This window comes from Mirounga angustirostris, unplaced genomic scaffold (genome assembly GCF_029215605.1).
Source record: "Mirounga angustirostris isolate CCGP_5_RB_7025 unplaced genomic scaffold, mMirAng1.0.hap1 SCAF_22, whole genome shotgun sequence".
Lineage (NCBI taxonomy): Eukaryota > Metazoa > Chordata > Mammalia > Carnivora > Phocidae > Mirounga > Mirounga angustirostris.
Genome location: NW_026991730.1, coordinates 47,686 through 72,090, shown reverse-complemented (window position 1 = coordinate 72,090; position 24,405 = coordinate 47,686). Strand labels below are relative to the sequence as shown.

At 39.7% G+C, this 24,405-nt stretch overlaps 1 protein-coding gene across 8 annotated transcripts in view; it reads left to right on the top strand.

Annotated features, from left to right (window-relative positions):
• Positions 1-18,621: 18,621 nt before the first annotated feature.
• Positions 18,622-24,405, top strand: part of LOC135363123 (mitotic spindle assembly checkpoint protein MAD2A-like) — a 30,497-nt gene continuing 24,713 nt past the window's right edge. For 3 of the 8 annotated variants that reach the window (XR_010408815.1, XR_010408816.1, XM_064583806.1), the window contains exons 1-2: positions 18,638-19,092; positions 24,033-24,405. Coding sequence is in view for 6 of the 8 variants with exons in the window: in XM_064583806.1 (XP_064439876.1) it covers positions 24,333-24,405 (73 nt within the window). In the remaining 2 variants the exon portion in view is untranslated. Of the gene's footprint in view, positions 19,093-19,701; positions 20,553-24,032 lie in introns of those variants that run through there. The other 5 variants (XM_064583808.1, XM_064583804.1, XM_064583807.1 and 2 more) reach the window with 5 other exon arrangements.

Here is a 24,405-nt window from a genome sequence, read left to right as displayed (position 1 = left end):
TTCTCAAAGTAATGAGGAATATAAAACACACACGTACATAGCATTTCAGATTTCATTTTACCCTCGCCAAAATTATCTTCTTGCTAAAATGACCTAAATCTTTTGAATTAAAACAAGAGGAGTTTCTTATGATACTCAATATTCAATATTCTTGTGATATTAGTAATATGTGCCAACTCTAGAATTTTAAGTAGTGATATGATATACTTTTGCAAATGCGTATCATTTATTGTAGCAACAGATTTTAAGCAATTTGTGGGACTGGGAAGTCACAGTAGCTGCTTTACTTCTTTTTGTAACGTATATGTTAGGAAATTTAGTCCCACCATCCTTCCTCAGGCTCTTCTTTGACTATGTACACATACCCTTCCAACATACTACGCACTTTCTTGTCTCTGCATCTCCCCCTTAACTAAGTTTGCAAGGAAAACTTCTAATCATCCTGCAGGGCGTGATTTAAACATCACCGTCGGGGCAAGTATTCTCTGCACTTTCTGTCTATAGCTCTCTGAGCAGAAGCAATTTTTTACTTCCCTTTTATTTTTCGTCATATCACTTTGTAAAAACATCTAGCATTTTTATATCTGCTCTATTAGTAATTTCAGGCCTGTCACCCCAAGTTATCTGTAAATCCCTTTATGGCAAAAACTAGGTCACGTTCATAATCGTGTCTTTCTAGCACATTAGACAACTTCTCATTGATGACTGACATTTAGTACATGTTTGTTGTTGTCAACAAGGAATTTCAGTTCAGAAAAATGTGAGGAAAGTGTCAGGTGGTCCTGGAGTGATGGTTTTGAGAATTACTAAAATGTTATTAAATATAGTACTAGGGCCTTTTCTGGTTTAGACCTATTTTTTCGATTTATGATTTTATTAAAGCTTGCCAAAAGTTTTTCAAAGTAGTTTTATCAATTTCTATTCCAAGCAACAGTGTGTGAGAGTTCCAGTTGTTCCCTACCTTACCAACGCTTAGCATTTTCACATTATATTTTTATACTTATATACATACACACATATTACTCGATTTGGTTTGACATCTTATTCAGCACTTTTGTTTCTAATGTTTATAAGTGAAGTTGGACTAGATTAACTAAACTTTTCCTAATTTAATCATTTCCTTCATTCCACTTTGGGTACATGCTTCCTTTTTTCTAGTTTCTTAGAGTGAAAACTTAGGTTCACACAGATTCAATAGTCTTTCTGGATTTGTATATGTATGTGTGTATACACATATGCATGTATGTATACATATATTTATATATTAGATATCATTAGATATATATCTTAATATATTAATAGTATTTATAGTATATAATATCAATCTTATGTCTTACATATTCTTATTAATATCTACTTTTTTACTGTATTAATTAATATGTAATATAATTAGTATATTAATATTAGCTATAGTAATATCAGGAAAAATATATCTTAAGGTAGAATTATTTTCTGAAGAAGTTTAGGTTCTAATGATAAATATTTAATATATGCAATATATATGTAATATACGATACATATAATATATAATCTAATATATAATAAGATATATATTAATGACATAAGTTTATCATATATCTTTATTTATACATAATTAATATGCATATATTAAATATATATTACATATTTTATATTTGTATTTGTATGTATATTGTATATTTATATTGTATTTTAAATGTATATTATATATTTTATATATATTACATATAATATATAAATTATACATTAGACTATATAAGTAAATAATATATAAGAAGTTTAAGATCTAATGATATATATCTAATATATACATAAATATATATTAGATTTATGTATGTGAAAGATATATTCAATTATATATTAGACTATAATTTCATACTTATATGTCACTTAATATATAATGTACACATATAATGTGTGATTGATATATATTATATGCCTATACATTATATATTATATAATTTATACCTTTTGTGCAATCTGCCAAGATAGGTGGGATTCTTTCTCACCAGATTAGCTTTCTGTGCTTATGCTACTGTGTTTTCTCCCAATTACTTAAAACAAATAAAACCCAGAAGTTCCTTACTTCTGAGACAGCTAGGATTGCTTACAGTTACCCTAATTTCTGCTTATGTTCATTTATAAATATTGTGCCGTCATTTCAATTACCAAGAAACCAAGCTACAACCATTCATTGTTCTCAGGTACTTATGCATCCATGTTAGAAATCAAGTGACCAACCTCCTCTGCTAATGCTTTTGACTCTTCTCAAAGCCAGCCACAGAATTCAGGAAAATCAAAGGTGAATGAATAAGCAAATTCAAGATGCCTTTTTAAACTATTTTGTTTTCTTTTTTTCTTACCCTACAAAGGAAACACTACTAGAAATAAACTTTATTTAATATTCCATCTTTCACAATTAGCTCAATAGTATCATAAAAGCTACAAGGGAAGAACTGTGAAATCAGACAAGTTTCACCCTCATTGGTTGTTACATTCTGGTAAAAGTGTTATTAATTTAATGTATGTCAGAGATTATATACTTTATAGAAAAGCACTCATATATCATACATAATATGTTACTATCCTAAAGGGAAACTGATGTAATCCTTATGTAACCTTTGCATATTCTACCCAAAAAGAGGATTTTACTTTCCTCCATTCTGATGTTGTTGGTTACTGATATAATCAACCACAGTCATTCATCCTTATCCTCCACAGGTAAAAATTTCCTTTCCTGCTTGCCCCAAAGCTCTGACATTAGGCAGAGAGGCCAAACACTGTCTTCTGTAAGGAAGGACAGTTTCAGAGCCTCGTGAAAAGGATTGTACCAGGCACTCTAATGACGCTTCAAGGAATGGACTCAAAATACAGCCCAGAAGCAGCAGTTTGAAAGACACCTGGAAGGAGACTGATTTCCTGATCTTGCAACTTGTGCTCGGGGTATAGGGATCTTTAGGAGATTTCTCCAAGAACAAAAGAGCTGGTGGGTGCAATTTCCCTCCCCCGCGCCCCGCCCCCCAGTCTAAATATCTAGACAACTGCAGGATCCAGCATGAATACTCTTCACTTAGCTTGCTAACACCGTATGCCTCACCCCTGCATTCTCCTGCGGACCTGCCCACTTCAACACACCCTCAGCCAGAGTCCATCCAAAGCCGCATCACAAGCCTGGCAGTGTGCAAGCAGCCCTAACAGGGGCCAGCACCACTCCACAGTGACTCCTGCCCTGGGGAGAGGGCAAGAAAACCACATACACCAGTTTGTCTGCAGCCCCAGCAGTGGGCTGGGGGCAGACATATGGTCTGACTGCAGGCCCCACCCCCCAACAAAAGCTCCTCGGGGGACAACACAGGGAAAGTACCCTACAGTTCAGTGAGACTGAAGCTCTGGCAAACTGCTGATCTGAGTAAACTCAAGCCCAGGAGGGCCTCAGACTGGCCTATTAACAGCACAGAGACCAAACCCTGCCCACAACAGACAAAGAGAGCCATTGCAGATGACTGGACTAAAGACAAACACAGGTCAGCCACAACAGTAAGGCACATACAACACACATAGGAGACGCCTCTGAAGCATCAGGTTCTGGGCAACAGGGGACATTGCACTGCAGGGCACAACAGGAACTCTTCTTCATAAGGCCACTACCTTCAAGAGCAGGATATGTAGCTGACTTTCCTAACTCAAAGAAACAGAGAATTAGACAAAATAAAGAGATAGAGGAGTATGTCCCAAATAAAAGAACAGCACAAAATCACAGCAAGAGAGCTAAATGAAATGGAGGTAAGTAAAATGCCTGATAGAGAATTTAAAGTAGTAGTCATAGAGATACTCACTAAATTTGAGAAAAGAGTGGAGAACCTCAATGAGACTCTCAACAAAGAGATAGAGAACATAAAAAAGAACCAATCAGAGATGAAAAACTCAATAACTGAAATTAAAAATACACTGGATGGAAAAGAGGCAGCACGCTGGAGGAAGCAGAAGAATGGGTCAGTGACCTGGAGGGGAGAGTAACAGAAAGCGATCAAGCTGAACAAAGAGGGAGAAAGAAGAATAACAAAAAATGAAACTAGACTTAGGGAACTCAACACCACCATCAAGCATAATAACATTGCATAATAAGGATCCCAGAAGAAAGAGAAGAGGGGGCAGAAAATGTAGTTAAAGATATAATAGCTGAAAACTTCCCAAATCTGGGGAAGGAAACAGAGATCCAGATTTAAGAGGAACAGAGGGCCCCCAACAAAACCAACCCAAGGAGGTCCACACCAAGACACAGAGCAATTTAAATGGCACAAAGTAGTGGGAAAGAGAATTCTTGAAGCAGCAAGAGAAAAGAAACTAGTTGCGTACGAGGGAAACCCCATAAGGCTATCAGGTGATTTTCAGCAAAAACTTTGCAGGCCGGAAGGGAGTGACATGATATATTCAAAGTGCTGAAAGAAAAAAACCTGCAACTAAATACTCTATTCAGCAAGGCTCTCATTGAGAATAAATGGAAAGATAAATAGTTTCCCAGACAAAAAAAGTTAAAGAAATTCAGTACAGCCAAACCAGCCTTACAAGGAATGTTAAAGGAGATTCTTTGAGTGAAAAGAAAAGACCATAAGCAGGAATAAGAAGCACAAAAGCAGTAAAATCAAGTATATCTACAAAAACTAGTCAAAGGAGTCACAAAATAAAAAGATGTAAAGTATGTCACCATACACCTAAAATGTGGGGAGAGAGGAGTAAAAATTTAGTGCTTTTAGAATGAGTTCAAACTTAAGGGGAACCATCAACTTAATAAAGACTGCAATATGTGTATAGATGTTACATGTAAACCTAATGGTAACCACAAATCAAAATCTGGTAATATATATGCAAAAAATAAAGAGAAAGAAATCCAAGTAATCCACTAAAGAAATCCTCAAACTGTGAGAGAAGAGGGGTATGTTCCCTCTAGACCTACTTTGTTGAGGGTTTTTATCATGAACGGATGTTGTACTCTGTCACAACTTTGTCTGCATCAGTTGAAATTATTGCATGGGTTTTATCCTTCCTTTGTGGTTGTGATGTATGATGTTGATTGATTTGTGAATACTTTAGTATTTACCCTTGCATCCCAGGAATAAATCCTATTTGATCGTGGTGAATGATTTTTTTAATGTATTGTTAGATTCTGTTTGCTAATATTTTGTTGAGGATCTTTGCACCTATGTTCATCAGAGATACTGGCTTGTAGCTCTCTTTGCATTTTTGGTAGTGTCTTTATCTGGTTTTGGTATCAGGGTAATACTGGCTTCATCGAGTGAATTTGGAAGCTTTTCTTCCTCTATTTTTTGGAACAGTTTGAGAAGCATAGGTATTAACTCTTTAAATGTTTGGTAGGATTTGCCTGTGAAGCCATCTGGCCCTGAACGTTTGTTTGTTGGGAGTTTTTTTTGGTTACTGATTCAATTTCATTGCTGGTAATCAGTCTATTCAAATTTTCCATTTCTTCCTGATTCAGTTTGGGAGATTATATGTTTCTAGAAATTTATCCATTTCTTCTAGGTTGTCTAATATATTGGTATGTCATTTCTCATAATATTCTTATAATCCTTTGCATTTCTGTGGTGTTGGTTGTTATTTCTCCACTTTCATTCTGATCTTGTTTATTTGAGTCCTCTCTCTCTTTTGATGAATTTGGTTAAAAGTTTATCGACAAAATTGATAACTTTGTTGATCTTTAAAAAAAAACAAAAACAGCTTCTGGTTTCATTAAGAAAGACTTTTTGAGGTGGCAACCTTTGAATACAGACTTAAAGAATGAGAGATGACAATCTATGTGAAGACCTGGGCAAAGTATATTCCAAGCAGAAGGAATAGCAAATCTGAATCTCTGAAGCAGCAACAAGTTAAGGGAAGAGCAAGAAATCTGGTATGGCTGAAGCAGAGTAACAAAAAAGGAGGAAGTAGCAGGTAAGTTCATTAAGGAGGTAAGGACAAGATCATATAGGGCCTTGTTTACCATGGTAAGAAATTAGAATACAATTCCAACCAAGATTTAAGCAGAGTAGTAACATGAGGCAATATAATTTTTAATAAGATCACCCTGGTTGATATGTGGAGGACAGACTGCAGAAAAACCAAGAGTAGAAACAGGGAGATAAGTTAGGTAGTCCAGATGAAAAATGATTATGAACTGAGCCAGAGTGGCGGCTGAATAGACGGTGAGAAATAATTATATTCAAAATATACTTTGAATATAGAATTAGAATGGTCCATTTTAGAGCCCAATCCTAATGAAGAAGAAGCTCAAACTCAGAGAATTGAGTTCTCTCCTGCTGGCTCACAGGACAACCTTAAGTTTTCATGATAGGTTAAGGACCTTGCCATAGCTTAATGGGAGCTGAATTTCTAAAATATCTGGGCTGGCCATAGTGTGTCCTCAAAGCTGGGACAAGAGTTCCCATAGCTGCATATTTGACTGAGTGACTGACAATACTGTTCTCTGTGAGTGCCAAAATAAGCAGTTCTTTTTCCTCTCATTTGCCCATGAGGATCCATTATTAATACTTCATCTTTTTCATATACCTTGTTAATTGGTGGAGTAAATGATTTTGTAAAAAAATAATTTTCCTTTCCTTGGTAATGGAAAAGTCTTCGTGTTATCCAAGCATAATAACCATCATTTATTAAGTGTTTATATAAGTCAGACCACACCAAATTTCTTACATATTTTATCTCATTTATTCATCTCAATATGCCTATGAAGTAGGTATTGTTATGACCCTATTTTTTTTTGCACATGAGGTAACTGAAGCCCAGAAAATATAACTGACCTGCCCAGAACCACATGGCCCATAAGAGTAAGAGCCAATGTTCAAACCCAGAACTTTTTCCAAAGTCGTTACTCTTAACCTGTATCATATGCATACACAAAAATAGGCTGTGGATAGCAAGAGGAAACCGATATAAATATTGTGAGACGGAAGATTATTCTAGCTTTCCCTTCTCATTCACATGTTCATCCAAGTCCATTATACTTAAACAAAAAATTCCCCATTTCAGATCTTTGGGGGTCTTCTAGGGATTCTTTTACCTATCAGGAAAATTTTCCTACAATGGTGGAGATTTTTTTTAATAAAAAGGAAGAGAACAAAAGTTAGAAGTTAAAAATGGAAATGGTAGAGAATAGTTTCCCCTCTACGTCTAGGTAAATTCATTTCACTTAAGAGCTCTCTTTAATCTTGGTGAAGATAGAGACCCTGAGCGAGTAAAACCAGTATTCTTCCCAACACCTGCTCTCACACAACGAGGACTAAGGATAATCAGGGAAGAAGAACCTACTCAATCTGCATCACATGCTTCACTAGACTGGCATTGTTCCAGACAAATAAATTACTTGACTACAGAAGGAGCAGTTATATTGGAATTTCAACTAAACAACTACAATAAGAGCAAAAAATAACAATATTAACAACTATGGATTTGTGCACTTATTAATTGTTCAGAAATGTGAGATCCACAACTCTGATGTGTCTGTTGTCCAATGCTTGGTCTGTGGTATACAACAAAAACTTTTCCCTGAAAATTCGTGTGAAATTTACATCCAGTGAGATTCACAGAACCCAATTTTTTATTGTCCATTTTGTCCGGGACTCACTGCCTTATTAAAATCACCCTCTGTCAGCTATTTTTTTCTAATGTGTATTGGTTTCTTATTTAGTCAAACTTACACATTTTATTTCCACTGAATATGGAATTCTAATTCCTTATTATTTAACCTTAACTCAAATCTTACCCTTTTTTTGATAAATTAGGACACACTGGTCTTATAAAATATTATTTGTAATTATCTGCTAGTACATTCCTCTCTCTTCTCTCATTTGACAAGTGAGACATACAATAACTCAATCTTTATGTAAAGATATTTGATGAAATAATATAGATTTTACAGAATACTGTGTATGTTATTTCTATTGAATAATTCATTTTAGTGTTTCCATCCATCAAAATATAGCATTCATATAGAGTTTCTCGAATAAATTTTTTGCCCCTTATGAACAGACATATATAAATGAAGTAACTGCCTTATAACATGAACTTGAGTTGACTTATTTATTTGTATGTGGGGGTTTATACACTGATTTGTCTCCAAAGATCAGTTGAATTAATTTTTAAAAATGGAAAACATAAAAATTTTAATGTGAAGACTACAGGGAAGGTTTTAATTAAGGAGAAGGCTGACAGATTTTCCTGGTGATGACAACACAGACCTTGTTAAATTTCTTTGTGAGGACAATGAGAGAAAAGATAGGAAGGGTGCTTTTATAAAGTTATTGTTATTATTACTCAAGTCAATGAGCTGGTAAGTACAAGCTTAATTATGACCTCTGTTCGTCATCTTGATACTTAATAATGCACCAGATGTGCTTTTCCTGCTTTGTCAATTGCCTGATCTATCAGTTGACTGAGTATTCCCTGCCAAATGTGTAACTATCTTCCATCTCCAGAGGAGATAGATGGTTTATCCACATCTAGCCTCCAGGCAAGTGCCAACTCATTTTCTTCTCAAAAGATCTTGCTCCCTGGGACAGGTTCCATCAGAAATTAAGCTGGACATTTGTTGCTTACTCACCACATCTTAGGTCAGAAGAAACATAGGAAACAGTATCTCAACTTGATAAGTGATTGAGCTATGTCAGATGGCAAAATAACTTTAAGTTAAACAGTTATTTTTGACATGGAGTCTTTCCAGAAGATTCACTAGCTCCAGAAGTTAATGAAATGAGTGTCCTACACAGATACAGCAAAGGAGCACTACTAATTCAAGTGCTGCTCTGCAGCTAACAATTCCGTGGAAGTCTTTCATTTATTTCTCAGAAAAGTTGAGCTCAAATTGAATAAAGAATTGTATTTTTTAAAAGATAGAGAATGAAAGATTATAAAAAGGAGTATTTTAGATTCTTATAAATGGAAAGATATAAATTATCATTTTTTCATTTTAAACTATCCTTTTACTAATGAAGAACATAATTCTCCAATTTTCAAAGAGTAAAAACTGATATTAAATTCCAAATTTACTTACCAATTGAATTACCCTTCAGCTATTTCAGGTGCTCACTATTTTTTATTTTTGGTCTTCATAGGAAAATTTAGATCATAGTTTAGGTCAAACAACAGCCTTACAATTTTTTGTTTTGTTTTGCTTTGGTTAGGTAAAGTATTCTTTACTCAAAACTCAAGAGTTAGTCGTCAGTATTGTACTGACAAATACAGCCTAGGTAACATACACAATTATTTTTGCCTTTCAGAGTAAAAGACCTTTGTTCTTTAGCAGATACACACTCATACACACACACACACCTACAACTTGAAAACCGAGCTTCCGTTAGGCCCTTTCGCCATCTGTCTGTAGAAGAAATCAGTCATTTGATAGGCTTTGTCATATAGACTGACCATCTGCAATCCTGGTAACAGTATTTAAGCTATGAGATCCCAGTAGGAAATCTGTTTAAATGTGCTTTCTCAGGTCATCCAATGTTTCATGTTTTCAACTATTTTAAAAGTAAATAAAAGGGGGGCGCCTGGGTGGCTCAGTTGGTTAAGCGACTGCCTTCGGCTCAGGTCATGATCCTGGAGTCCCGGGATCGAGTCCCGCATCGGGCTCCCTGCTCGGCAGGGAGTCTGCTTCTCCCTCTGACCCTCCTCCCTCTCATGCTCTCTGTCTCTCATTCTCTCTGTCTCAAATAAATAAATAAAATCTTAAAAAAAAAAAAGTAAATAAAAGGGAAAACTTGGTTATATTGGGAGAAGTTTCCTTTTCAAGCAGAATGATCTAAGTAAACACTTCTGAAGATGATATCTGGATGCATACAATTTGACATTGTGCATTTCTGCAAAAATACGAGATTAGTTGAAGGTATCAATTAATAAATAGGGATTATGAAAAGTCATTTTAACAAATATAGAAGATTTTGATATATTCACAGAAATAATATAATTTTGGATATAATATTAGATAATTTTAGTTCTTTAAAATTAACATAAATTAACACAGTTACTTTCAGGAAATTTAATCCCAGAGCTGAAATAAGGCTGTCTGTGCCATACTATCAAATATATAGCTAGCACAAGCCGAATGTACTAGAGAACAAAATTAGAAGATGACTTCACGAAGAGTTCCATGGCAAAAGTCATTTCTACAAATTATAGAAAGAACTATTAGTTTCCTCTCATAAATATACAGTAAGAATATTTAGTTTAAGTTGTGAAAGGCTATCCACTCATGAAGGCTATTCATTAGATACTTAATTAAATATAAGGCATATTTTACAAAGGTACATTTTATGTGTAGCATATAATTCAATATTATCAAGATGCCTTAGTGTCCCTCAATCTTATAAAACTTAATATTCAAGAATGGGTCTGATTTCACTGTTTGTTCTTCATAAAACCAGGAAAGAGATAGTTGCAAATAATCCAAATTGTTCCTTCTATTATTAGGCATTACAGAGTCACTGAAGCATCTGTGGCCCCAACAGTCCTGCTTTCTAACTATAGACAGTCACCATGGGCTAGTGGGTACCTATATCCTCTAGATAACATAGAATGGAGCAGAGAATAAACACCTGTTCTTCAGGATCAGCACTCACTACCAGCCCTGGAGTCCTTCCTAGCAATTCCCCTATCCCTTCTACTCTACAGCTGGCCTTTTTTACTCATCCCTAACCTCAGCCAAGTTCCCTGAAGGTTATTCTTTGTCTCCTTAAATCTTTTACATACAGGTCTCTCCTCTCAGCCAGACTTCCTATTGAACTCTCTTGGCCATCTTGCCCAAATGCCACTTAACAGCTCAGGATGATCATCTGTGTCTTGTCTCTCCTTCTAGATTTAAAGTTCCTTGAGGGTATATACCATATTTTATGCCTCACTGTGATCTCATGTAAACCTACAAAGTACACTCAGTAAGTTTACATTAAGTTGATCCTAGGGCCATACAATTTCAGCATAAAATTCATTGGACTGGATCAGAAAGAGTCAGACTTGACTTTACATGTTTTATTGGAGTTGGCTGCCTGAAGAGCTGTGTGGATAAAGACTGAGCAGTGGTTATCTGCTGTTTCTGTAGGACATGAGAAAGATGACACCCATGCAAATAGTTGTGATCTTAGCATGAATTCGAGGCAAAGAGTTGCAGCTTCTCATCTAAATGTTTTCGAAAGATTCTGTAGAAGTGGTCTTGCGTGAACTTTTATAGGATAATATGTACTCTTGGTCACGCTCTGCTTCTGTATTGGTCAAATGAATATTTATTTATTTCCTTTAGACCAATGGGACCAGTCTCTGGCCAGGAATCTGGGAAATGGGCTAGGTAGCGCCCAAAATGAATGCTGGCTTTTGGAGTGTAGGCTTTTAGGATTGCATAATACTATCCTTTATAATTACTGCACTCCTAATCTGTAATGATAGGCCATGTACAAGGATATTCAGCGTCCACAAAAGACTGACTCTTCATAGTTCCTGGCTTAGTAGTAACAACCACAATGAGAATTTCTTGATTCAGAAAAGCAGAATAAAATTCTCTAAATTTCAAAGAGTAAAAATTATTATTAAATTCCATATTTTCTTACCAAGTGAATCACCCTTCAGCTACTTCAGGTGCTCACCGTTGTTTTATTGATTCCTTGCTTCAAGTTTCGTTTTATCATATTTAATAGCAATTATTGACATTTTTTATGACTTCTCATAAAACTGGAGGCCAAAGCAAGTGGACTCACTTGCAAAAATTCTGAAAGTAAGATTAGTACTTCCATCTTCCAGAACTTCCTAATCCTACATACACTAAAGGAACCTGAGTGTCACTAAATGTGTGCCTTGGGTTCTCACCTCTCCATCTCACATCCTCCAGCTGCACCAACAGTTAAAGCCAATCTTGATAAAAGTTCTTTATTAGTGTGTTCTCATCAAAAAACACCATACTCTACACTAAAAAGCTAAGGAGTCAGCCAAGTTACCATTTGCCTTTCATCACTGTCTTAAATCTTGGAAGTTTAGATTTCAGAAGACCAAACAGTATTCCATTTAGAATTATAAAGCATTATGAAACCAACAAGGTGCTTTAATTTCACTCAATTTACATTTAGGACCTCTCAGCTGCTATTTCTCAAGAGTTGCTGAGAAACAGTTTTTACTAAATCTACAGAGCATTTTAAAAAGGGTGTAATTTTCCTCCTACAACATGGAATGTAGAGAAGCTAGCTAATCAAAAGCAGGCTCTTTACTAATGTAACAGTGATACAAACAATATTAAATATTAAAAGTTTTATTCTTGGAGAAATATTTATGAGTTATGGGAAAAAGTAACACATAAAAAGTATAAAAAGTAACCACAGAAACTTAAAATATTAACAGCACATACAAACAAATGGGTTAGCCTGTACTGTGAAATGGTAAATGGACTGAACAAAGTATTATGTTCCATTTTCTCTTATCTACACTCATCAGAGTTAATATTGTGCAAAATGCTGGGCTATGCTATCTGTTCCCATTTGTAAAGAAGACTTCTGCACACTTTTCAATGCTCTCTTTTTCTTTTTGATAGGCAGAAAGTTTCATATATACAATTTGCGTATTTTTCTGTCAACGGTTTCTGCAGGTCAGTGTAAAAATAGAATGATTTGATCTTTTTAAAAGTGTGCTGCTTTTTGAAAGAACTTTTAAAGAAAATTTTTAGAACTGGGTGTTATACGCAACTAATGAATCATTGAACATGACATCAAAAACTAATGATGTATTATATGTTGGCTAATTGAATTTAAATAAAGAAAAAAATTTTTTATTTCATTTGTTTTTGAGGGAGCAGGCACAAGAAGTTTAGAAAGATTAGGCATACTTTATTCAATGTATTGAAATGATTTTATTTCTCTTCTGGTACACTGAGGTATGAGCCACTTAAACACTCAAATGGGGTGATCCTGTGGATGGTACAATGACAAATACCTTTTTAAACAAACATCTCATTGGTACTTAGCTGTGAGGGCAGAGTACCAAACTGAAGGCAGAACCTAAATTCCTTTTTCAGCATATGCATTAAGAAGTAATTGTACATCTAAAACCTTTAGAGTCTTTTCAGTTTCGTTGCCCTGTCATTATAAATATGCACTGTATGGTTTCTCTTCTTTAAGAGCTTAAATATAAGGCAGGCATATACAATTCTGTCAGCACCATCCCAGTCACATCATCTCTCTCCCACATATAAATACTTACATAAGGTTAATTTATACCTGCATTTAAGAATGTTTGTATTTTGTATCCATGTGATTTTAATTTTGTAGAATATTAGGTTACTTTACATTCTCTATATCATAAATCCATCTGTATCGCATCCCTCTGTCAGGAAGGCGTGTCTAGTATCTGTCCAAAATCCCTCCTGTTTTCGTGGACGTCCGTTTCCTCTGTGTGTGACCTTCGCTGATACAAAAAACAGCTGTTCACCATTTTCTATGTAATGTCTTTTTACATGGATCAGACTTTGTATGTCAAACTGAATTCCGGGGTGCCACAAGAGACTTGGGTAGAAAACCCTACGTTTGATTTGGGAAAGAAAATTCTCTGTACTGATGGGAATAATTGCACCATTATACAGCTTTATTATTCATAAGCTGGCTTAGTCTTTGAAATGGAAAATTATGATCTAATTTAAATTCACACATTTAAGATATTAAGCGGATCCCTGCTGTGCAACAGCTTGAAGCGTGTATTCCAACACTGTCCTCAGAAAACTATTTCACGTGAGGCCAGGGCTGCTAAGAGTAAAAGGTGATTTTATTAAGTGTGATAAGACTTCCAAAGACCATGAAAAGAAATAACCCTTCCTCAAAGATCAATTGCTAACATATTTACATACAATACACAAAAGAACTGCCGAAGTAATTTAAGAAAACTTTTTTTTTCAAATTGCCCCCACAAATATCTACTGGACACATGCTACATCGCACTCACTATGCTTTATGACAGTGTTATTCTAGAAGGATTCCTGAGGTGGCCTCCACGGATCCTTCTCCTGGTGTTCACACCCTGTTGTGATTCCCCTCCCCTTGTGTGAAGGCAGAAGCTTGACTTGTTCCCAACAAACAGAATATGGCAAAGGTGATGGGATGTATGTAATTATGTGTATGTGATTGCATGGTTATGTACATAAGATTATAGTCCCGTCTCGCTGGGGTCTCTCTCCCTTGCTAGATCCAAGGAAGCAGGCAGTCATGGTGGGATAATGAAGGCGGCTTCTTGAGGCAAAGGGGGGCTCCCAGCCAACAGCCTGTTAGGGTCTCCAGCCAGAACTCAGCAAGAAAAAGAATCCCTCGGTTCTACCACCACAAAGAATTGGATTCTGCCAACAGCCTGAGTGCACTTGGAAGCAGGTCCTTCTCCCACTGACCCTCAGATGAGGCAGCTCTGGCTTCCCGCCCGGTTGCCTTGTGAGACCTCCCCTGAGCAGAAGACACTGTTTAGCGGAGCCTAGACCCCTTATTCACAAAAACTGGGAGATGACAAATGTGTGTTGCTTCAAGCCACTAACATTGTGGTAATATTGTTACAAAGTAGTAAATAACTAGGTCCTCACTCTTTCTTTGTCTTTCTTGACCTTGAAGTCTTGGAAGCATACAGGCCAGCTATTTTGTACAAAGTGCCTCAAACTGGGTGTGTTTGTTTGGAAATCCCGCAATCCGATCCTCAGGATTAGATTTAGATTCAGGAATAACATAGAAGTGATGTTGTGTCCCTCTCAGAATATCCTATTTAGAGGTTTATATGCTTGGTTTGTCCCACTATAAGTGATATTAAATTGATCACTTGGTTAGAAAGGTATCCATAAGTTCTCTCCATTGTAAAGATACTATTTCCCCATGATGACTAATAAAAAACTTATGAGGAGATACTCCATTCATCATCAAACTCTCACTGATTAGTTTTAGTAACCATTCATGATCCTCTTACTACATAATTCCTTTTGTATTCATTAGTTAGCATTCTACTGTAAGGAACATTCTCTTCTTTCCTATTTACTTACTTATCTAGTGATTGATTTATACCAGAGTGAAATTACAGTTTCTTATTTTAGTCAGCTGTTAAAATTTGTTACTATTACTGTATCCCAATTTTGATATTTAAGTTGCTCTAGATTTGTCCATTGGAAGCTCCCTGCAGATATATCCTCTGTCCTTCTGACATATTGCCATCTTTTCAAGCCTTTCTAATTTTCTAGCAAAACAAGATTTTCCAGGCTTATCTAATACTTTCTGTGTCCTAGACCTGGAATTTTTTCTCCACAGACTTCTGATTCCTTTTAAAGTGAAGAATGGTTTTTAGACACCAAAATCTGGGTACTAACTGTACTCATTGCTACTGGAATGTCATAGCTTCTAGTACTTCTCAGTGACAGGGCTGAAGTAGATACAGAGATATATCCAACAAAATATGTGTAAGACAAATATACTAAAAACTACATTACTGGGAGAAATTTTAAAAGACTAGAATAGATGGATAAATCCACTATGTTCATGGATTATAAGACTCATCATTATTAAGTTGTCAATTATGAAAATGTCTTAGCATCTTACAAAGCTGCAAGTCTATATATTGGCTGGGATTGTGGTCACATCTGGGGCTCGAATGGGGAAATATCGACTTCTGCACTCACACAGGTTGTTAGCAGAATTTGGTTCCTTGTATTTGTAAGACTGAGGGATCCATTCTCTTGCTGACAGGAACTCCTTGTAGGCTGTCAGCTGGAGGGTACCCACAGCACTTAGAAACTGCCTGCATTTCTTCATCATGTGGGATTTCTCCCCGTGATACAACTCACACCCACACACAAACCCACATATTTAATTTTTAACCTCCAATTCCATTTCAACACCACAATGTACCTTCTAGTCTTCCCCCTTCAATAGTGAGGAAACTGGATCCCATTATAAGTGCAAATATATTAATTTTCTCAAGCCTGGAATACACTGGAAGGTTGCAAAGGGGACAGAATATACTGTATGGGATTTGAATGAAAAAAAAAGCAGGCCAGTCACTGATATGAGGAATTCTTAATCGCAGGACACAAACTGAGGGTTGCTGGAGTGGGGGGTGGGGTGGGAGGGATGGGGTGACTGGGTAATAGACACTGGGGAGGGTATGTGCTCTGGTAAGCGCTGTGAATTGTGCAAGACTGTTGAATCTCAGATCTGTACCTCTGAAACAAATAATGCAATATATGTTAAGAAAAAAAAAAAAAGGAAGAAGAAGAAGGTAGCAGGAGGGGAAGAATGAAGGGGGGGAAATCGGAGGGGTAGACGAACCATGAGAGACGATGGACTCTGAAAAACAAACTGAGGGTTCTAGAGGGGAGAGGGGTGGGAGGATGGGTTAGCCTGGTGATGGGTATTGAGGAGGGCACATTCTGCATGGAGCACTGGGTGTTATGCACAAACGATGAATCATGGAACACTACATCTAAAACTAATGATGTAATGTATGGGGATTAACATAAGAATAAAAAAATTAAAAAAAAAAAAGCAGGTCAGGAAAGATTTCATGACTCCTGTAACTCACATTCCTTTTTTTGAGAATTTGATCATCATTGATTTATTTTTTTCTAGTTGTATGATCAAAACCTCAACAGTAGAGGTAGGTAGAAGTCAAATCATGCAGAACTTTGTAAGCCACATTAGAGAGTTTGGGTTTTATTCTACTACGATGGGAATTGGAGGCCTTTCTGTTAGGCCTCCATTGTGCATTTGTTTGTTGTAAATAGCATTAACAGCATTTTTAAAGTTATTTCCTGATAATGTTTATTATTTACTCAATCTTCAACTCATTCTAAAACAAGATTGGGGATGCTTAGGGCAATCCATACCAGTAAGTTAAAACATTAAAAAATCTATCAGATAGGGATAAAAAATAAAATGGAGCTGGGAAACAAGAGGTCAGGGTGAGGTCACCTTTAAGAACTTTAAAGTTACAGAGATTTGTTACAAATTTTATCTGAGATCTCTGGAGACTAGAACAGTTTGAAATAACTCATCCCCCAAACCACTGTGATATGCTCACTTCAAGTAACCAGCCTTCACAAGAACCCCCAATCTGCCATGTATACCACACAGAATTCAGACTCGCTAATGGCAGAATCCACGGATTGTTTTTCTTGCAGTAACTTTTCAGAAAACTCTCTGGTTTCTGATAATTTAACCCTTTCAGGTTAAGAGAAAAATGGACAGTTAGATAGTGCTTGTTTATTTAATCAAGGCAGCCAGCTGAAGCAAACAATTCAAGCCAAAAATTCACTTCATTTTTTGTAGGAAAGTATAGTTTTAAATTATAACTGACCCTCTGTTAGGAGAAAGGCATGGATTTCCACAGGGAAAAACTGAGCACTGAGGACAAAGTCTCGAGTTCACGAGCACTGTAATCACACATCAGGATCACAGAACTCGCATTTTAAAATCTGATATAATTTATTGCACATTATTTCACATTCTACTGCTTTGCTTACTTTTTGTTGGTTTGTGGTTACTTGCATACATCAGTAAAGTTTCAGAAAAACTATAATTATAGAAGGACAATTATTTAATGCAGGAAGGATAAACCATTGCATTGGCGGATTGGAAGACATTTTTTAAAGTTCTTATATTATCAATTTAATTATGCATTTCTATGTAGTAATACTCATTCTATGAGTAATGTCTAACATTCTTGCCAAGAATAGTTTGAAAGGACTTTGTTAAAAGTATGTCAGCTAAATCACTATGGCTATATCACTGCTAATGGTGTCGTTCACACGTTGTGAAACATACAACTCCATATTTCATTCTGCCCCCAAATTAGGTCATTGCAAAATACCGTTATTAAAACTGCAAATTGCGGGACAAGGAGATGGAGATGAGAACAAAGCAAAAGGAAGACACCCATTCCTTTTTGGAAAGCATGATTGGGATAGGACAAAATAGAGTAGGAAAGCTGAGCCCTTTGAAACGGATACTTTTTTGTGGGGTGTGTGTTAATTCCATTTAAATATAAATGACTAATAAAACTTGGGCTAACCAGTCTGCTCTGTACTATCCCCGGGTAGCGTCTATGCTCTCTAACCTAATTGTACAGAGGTTCCCTTGTCTTCTGACTTCATACACAAACCATGATGATTATTTCAGTTTTACCTTTTCCTTTTCCCAGAAAATCTTGTTGCAGTCATAAAAAGGGAATGTTTGATGCAAAGACGCCTAATTTATAATTATTTGTGGTTATTAACAACATAGTAATTACGGAAATGCCTTTGTTGGAAGTTACCCACCAGGAGCCGCAAATCCGTGGCACACACCCCCGGGCTGCCTGGGCTCGGAGGAAGGTCGATCCCTGCACCTTCCAGACCCCAGCCCTGGGGAGGAAAGCGAGGCCGGTCGGTCACTGTTCACTCAGACCTGAGAAAAGTCGCCAGGGTAGCCGCACCTCTTACTTTTGGTGGAAGGTTCCCCTGACTCCAGCTTTCAGGACTTGGGATGGGCGCACACATCGCGACTCTCCCTTTCGTACTGCGGGGCACTCTGCGAACACACCCCCAGTCACCTCTGCGCGCTCCCCGGAACCCGCTCAGCCCACAGCGCACCCCAGCGGCCGAGCGGCCTCCTTCCAGCGGCGGCCACGTAGCTGCCGGCGAGCTCGCCAGTTGCCTCCGCCGCCGCCTTGGAATCTGGGGCCCCGACGGCCGGCGAGACCCCGCCTCCGCCCGACCCCGGGGAGGCCGCGCGGCTGCTGCGCCTGCCCCAGCCGCCGCACCTGGGAGCGGTGATCACCAGGAGAGGTGGGGCGTGGCAAGAGGCTGGCCGGGCGCCGGAGCAGCTTCGCCAAAAGCCAGCCGGACCGGCGCAAGGCGGAGGGGGAGGGTCTCGGGGCAGAGGCCGGCTCCTCCGAGGGAGAGACCCCAGCTGGGGTGGAAAAGGGCACAAAGCAGCTGCACAGACGCTGGGCGCGGATCATGGAGCGGGCCAGCCCCGGCTCCGGGGAGTCGAAGCTGCAGCGGGACCAGGATTCCGTGGAAGCGTGGCTGGATGATCACTGGGACTTTACCTTCTCTTACTTTGTTAGGAAAGCCACCAGGTAAGAAGAGGGCCCCTGGAAGACCCACCCGGGGCGCTGAGAGTGACCTGGGGTCTCATCTCTCTCCCTTACTGAACTTTCCTCTTCCTTTACCATTAAACGACCTCGGTTCCCAGGCCCTTTGCTTTTGAAGTAGGTCTTTGGTCCTGCTAGGGTGTAGACACCTCGACTTTATGGCTAGTACAGTCGAAAAGCCCAAGCGTGGGATTCGATCCAACTTGCTCAAAAAGTTCAATGCAAAAATGTACATGCGCACCCCCCCCCCCCCCCACACACACACAGCCCGGCTGCCCCGGTATTCCCTGAGAGCAAGATTATTTACATACATCCGCGCTCACGGGCCTTCCCCCAGCCCTTCTTTAGCCTCCCAGTCCCCCTAAATCTCCTCAGCAAAACCAAAACAGTTTTGAGCCCCTTCCCTGCGGCTCCGGAAGCACCATTTCCAACTCGGTCCCAGCAGCTCCGCTCCTCCCCCGTCCCCCCTCGCCCTGGCCCTTGGCGGGGCGGGGAAGTCGGGGTAGGGGCGAGACCACGAGGAGCCCAAAGGCAGCAACATGCCGGAATCTTCCCAGAGTAAGCGCTGTCGCCTTTTGCCCCTTTCCAGTCCCTTGCTTGGCCCGGCGCTTCCTTTCACTCTCTCTTGCTCCCAAGGCGGCGCCGCTGGAAGGGCTCCGCAGAGGGGTTCGCGGCGCGCACACAAAGGGCGCTGGGGAGGCGCGGCGGGAGCCGACAGCGGGGCGCTGACGGGTCCCGCGCAGCCCCAGCCGACCCCAGAGGCCAGCTCTTCCCGGTCGAGAGCCAAGCGCCGGGGCGGCCGCTGCCGAGGGCGGGGCGGAGGGTGCCTGTCCTTTGGGAGGTGGCTGCCCGGGGGGCAGTTGGGGCGCGCGTGGGAAACGCTCCCGGAGAGTTGGGGAGGAATTGAGGTGGAAGCCGAGGAAGGAGGGGCCGGAGCGGAGAGTGGAGGCGGGCGGATGCCCTGAAGCCTGAGGAGTTGGTGGGAAGCCGCTGGCGCGGGCAAAGGCTTCTGCACGCGGACTCCGACTGCCTCCAGGACGCGCCTCTTTGGAGAAGAGTCCCGAACCCGCCGCCGCCGCCGCCGCCGCCTCCAGGCAGCGGCCGTCGGGCAGCTGGGGGCTGCCTTGGCCGCCAGGAAAGCGCTCTCAAGGCGGTGATGGTGGAGCGGCCGGCCGAGGCCCGGCGCTGGGCTCCCCCCCGCCGGCGGTCGGCCTCCGCTCTGCCGGGCGCTCCCCGCCAGGGGGCGGCGCAGCGCGGAGCGAGCGGGCTGCGGCGGGCGGCGGCCCGGTGGCGGGGTCGGTAAGGGAGCAGGCGTCGAGTCACCGCCTCCCCTGGGCACGTCGTCGCCCCCCGGCGCCTCCCGGAGTCCAGAGTCTGCGGAGGCCGCGTGGTCTGCACGTGGACCTTCCTATGTTTGCTGTGTTGCCCTTTGGAGACAAAACAAGGTAGTCCCTTCAGCCTCCCCCCACTTGCCACTTTACCTTGGGGGCGCCCAGCGGGGGGCGGGGGGGCAGAGGGATGCTTCATTGAAAATGGACTGTCTGATATTTTTGTCTTCCTTTATGCTCTTACGGTGTATTCCTTTGGGATTTTAGAAGGGGCTCTTTTTAAGGCAGTTTCTCCTAAACGAGTTTGTGTCGATTTCATCCCTTTCGGGGGTTTTGGACCGAGGCGATAGCTTAGGGCAAATCTTATCTCTTCTGTTTAATTACTCCGCCCTCCTTTTAAAGTCCTCTTTCCCCGCTTTGGCTGTCTTCCTTCAAAATCTGAATCTGGAGCAACCAGAGGATAAACCCTGAAAAGAAAAGTGGTTTCTTTTCAAAGGACAGTTTCCTGCGAGTTCGGGGTGAGGCACGAAGGCCATCTAGATCTGGAACTATTGATTGTTGTGGGCCCCCAGTTTTCAAAGGTCACCTGCTACTCCGAGGCCATCTGTCCCTAGTTTCCTTTCACCCTTGCACACTTGCACTTTTCTGCCCCCATTGAATGGGGAGCGGGCAGGAGAGCTGGGCTGATTTTTTTCAGTGTGTCAGGCTGTTCTTTGGAGATGTTCTGTAGGCAGATTATTAGTAGTTGAAAGAAAAAAGTGATTTGTCTTACAAGTCAACATCAGTGTCCTCTTCTTTTTTTCCTTCTCTCCCTTTAAAGACAGAAACTTAGGATAGTTTGGTGATCTTTTTAAGTAGTCATACATAAGAACACTTCACTCAGAGCCTGCCAAATCTTTGAAAGTAACATTTTATTGGAAGTTAAATGGAAGGGGTTACATTTAATTTTCTTTTCACATTACTTTTTCTCCCAAGTAGCACAGGATTACAGTCCTCATTTCTCAAAGTTACACTTTTCTGTGTAAAATTCAGATCATCTGAAACTCTGTATAAAGACTTTTTTAGTTACGGTTTTTATATTATAGTTGATGTTGACAATAGGCTGACCACTTTCTATGACATGTATGTGTATATATATTCTTATATATTTCTAAGAGTTTATGTTGAGTAAAACGTGGAAAACGAAAGTGTAAAATATTTAAGAGTAGTACAGGCCCTCCTTAAGTATAAAGTGCTGAAAGTTGTCAGTTTAAAGAATACGACCTAAGAGCTTGTGTGTAGTCAGAGGTTCCTGTTTGGGCTTATATTTGGTGGCATTAACTAGAGATTTAAGATTGAGAGATTAGACAGTAGTTGATTATAAAAATTCCAAACTTCTAAACCCAGTGTGATTCATATGGTTGTGGTAAAAACTTATTGCAGACATTTTAACTTTATAGCTAGGATTTTTTTTTTTCTTTTAACTAGAAGCTGTTACTCTGCTTTTATCCTTTTTGTTACACTCTGTAAGTGTAAAATGAGTACTGTGTGTGATTCAGGACCCCATGAGACAGTTCTGTAGAAACATTTAACATGTTTTTAAATTTAAAATAAATTTGGATTCACTTAGATTGGCCATCTGTGCCGGTAAACAGGCATGTTGATGGAACTACTTCCATGCATGACATTCATGCATGCTTTTTTATCCTATTCCCAAACTGAATGATCTGTACTCAGTAGTAGTCACTGAACAGAATGAAGGTTTCTGGCATCCCTAAATTCTCATTTAAATACCCGTGAATTTTGGTTGACCTTGAAAGCAGTTCGGCTGCTATATTACATTGTTTCCTATAACTATCTTCAAATACAGAGCTAAGCACCTAGTTCAAAGCTACAAGCTTGGAGCATAGATGCTTTTTAGTAATCACAGCCTGTTGATGTGAATTTGAGTGTCAGTTGAACAATTCATAACATAATCTATTGGCATAAAAATTAACTGGAGACTAGTAAACTACAACATACGGAAACTCCCACCCTCACCATTCTAGACAACTTTGCAGTTCTACCCGCCTGAGATACTACTGTGTTAATTAAGGGCTCCAATCTTCATGCTTTTGCAAATGAAGGCTTCCGGGTGCTAATGCCACTTTAACAGCTGTTGTTATTCTTGACAGCATATTAAAATAATGTTACCTTTCATTAGTTACTAATCATTTCTGCCATTGTGGGTTATGTTTCAGATCATTTAGTATTGTAGGGGTAACGTGATTGACTTCTTATTGCTTTGTTTTGTACTAGGCAAAAGCTTGAGAATATTTGACATATAATGGAAATAGGAGTTACTAACGAGGACCAGTTTTTATGACCGCTTGGATCAAAGTCCAGAAACCGAAGTTTTACACTTCCATGTAACTTTCTATGAGAGACTTTTTACTTGACACTGCAAAACTGTGCTGAATTAGTTGACATTCTGGGTCCTGTGTTTGAGACTTTTTTCTTTTCTCTTTTCTTTCTTTCATATTTTTTTCTTATCTCTAAAAGCTGTAACATTTTTATTGGCAAGATATTTGTATTAAAATCAGATGATGGATATAAAATAAATATTGCCATCCACTTTTTAAAAACACTGTTTCTGTAATTACATAGGAATATAGTTTTCAATTTTCAAACAAATGATTTGTTAAGCATATTTTATTAAGCTGTCAGTAGTGTTGAAGATAATAAAACCCTGTGGTTATTGACTCAGTGTGACTTTAATATTATTTATAATATTTTTTATGATGGTAATTCTGATGCAGGAATGACCTTTTCTTTTTGTATTGTTTATAAACAGGGTTCATATGGTCAGCTTTAAGCTGCTTTTTTAGTGCCCTGAAAGTACTCATGTGTATCAGATTCTTTCCTCCTAAAAGAAGCTGTAGGAGCCCTTATAATGATGTTTCCCATTGCCCTTCTATCGCTAGTGTTCTCAGGGTTTCAAATTCAGATCCATTTTAGAGTCTGCAATGCAAGGTCATGATTCCTAACAATGTGGTAGAATTAATGCAGTGGCAATTATTCATAGTTGCAGATCTCAAAATAAATCTATTTGCTTAGCTAACAAAAACTTAAGTAGGCATATAGTACAATTCAGTAGCTTTTTTCCAGATCTGTGAAAATGGCTGATATTTTCATAAGATCATGTTTTCAACACCTCAAGGTGTACAATTTTTAGCATTTTGAATATGGTGTGCAACAAAATTTTCTTTTAAAGTAATTCCACCTAAATATTTAAATATTTAAAATATCTGAAACTGACCCTCCCCCCTCTCATGTGCTCTCTCTCATTCTCTCTCTCTCAAATAAATAAATTCTTTTTTTTTTTTTTTTAAGATTTTTATCCATTTATTTGACAGAGAGAGACAATGAGAGAGGAAACACAAGCAGGGGGAGTGGGACAGGGAGAAGCAGGCCCCCCGCGGAGCAGGGAGCCCGATGCGGGGCTCGATCCCAAGACCCTGGGACCACGACCTGAGCCGAAGGCAGACGCCCAACGACTGAGCCACCCAGGCGCCCCAATAAATAAAATCTTTAAAAAAACAAAAAAACACACCAGGTTTTGGCGTCTTCTTCCCTCAGGCCGGTCTAGTAGACCACAACTACACACGCCCAGCCGGGACCCTGCGGAGCTTGACCACCCAGAACTGGGCGACCACGCCTACCCCCTGCGCCTGCGGACAGGCCAGCTCCGAAAAGCGCCCAGAGGACCTGCAGGCCCCGCCCCACGGGGCGGGGCCTAGGGGCTCATCGCGCCTGCGCCGAGGCCCGAGGGCGTGCTGCGCCGTTACTTTTGAAACGAGTGGCGGGGAACTGCTGTGGGCGTCTCTGCTGTCGCTCTCTGCCGGGGGGAAGCGCACTCCTTCGTCTGTAGGACTGGCCATGGCGCTGCAGCTCTCCCGGGAGCAAGGCATCACCCTGCGCGGGAGCGCCGAAATCGTGGCCGAGTTCTTCT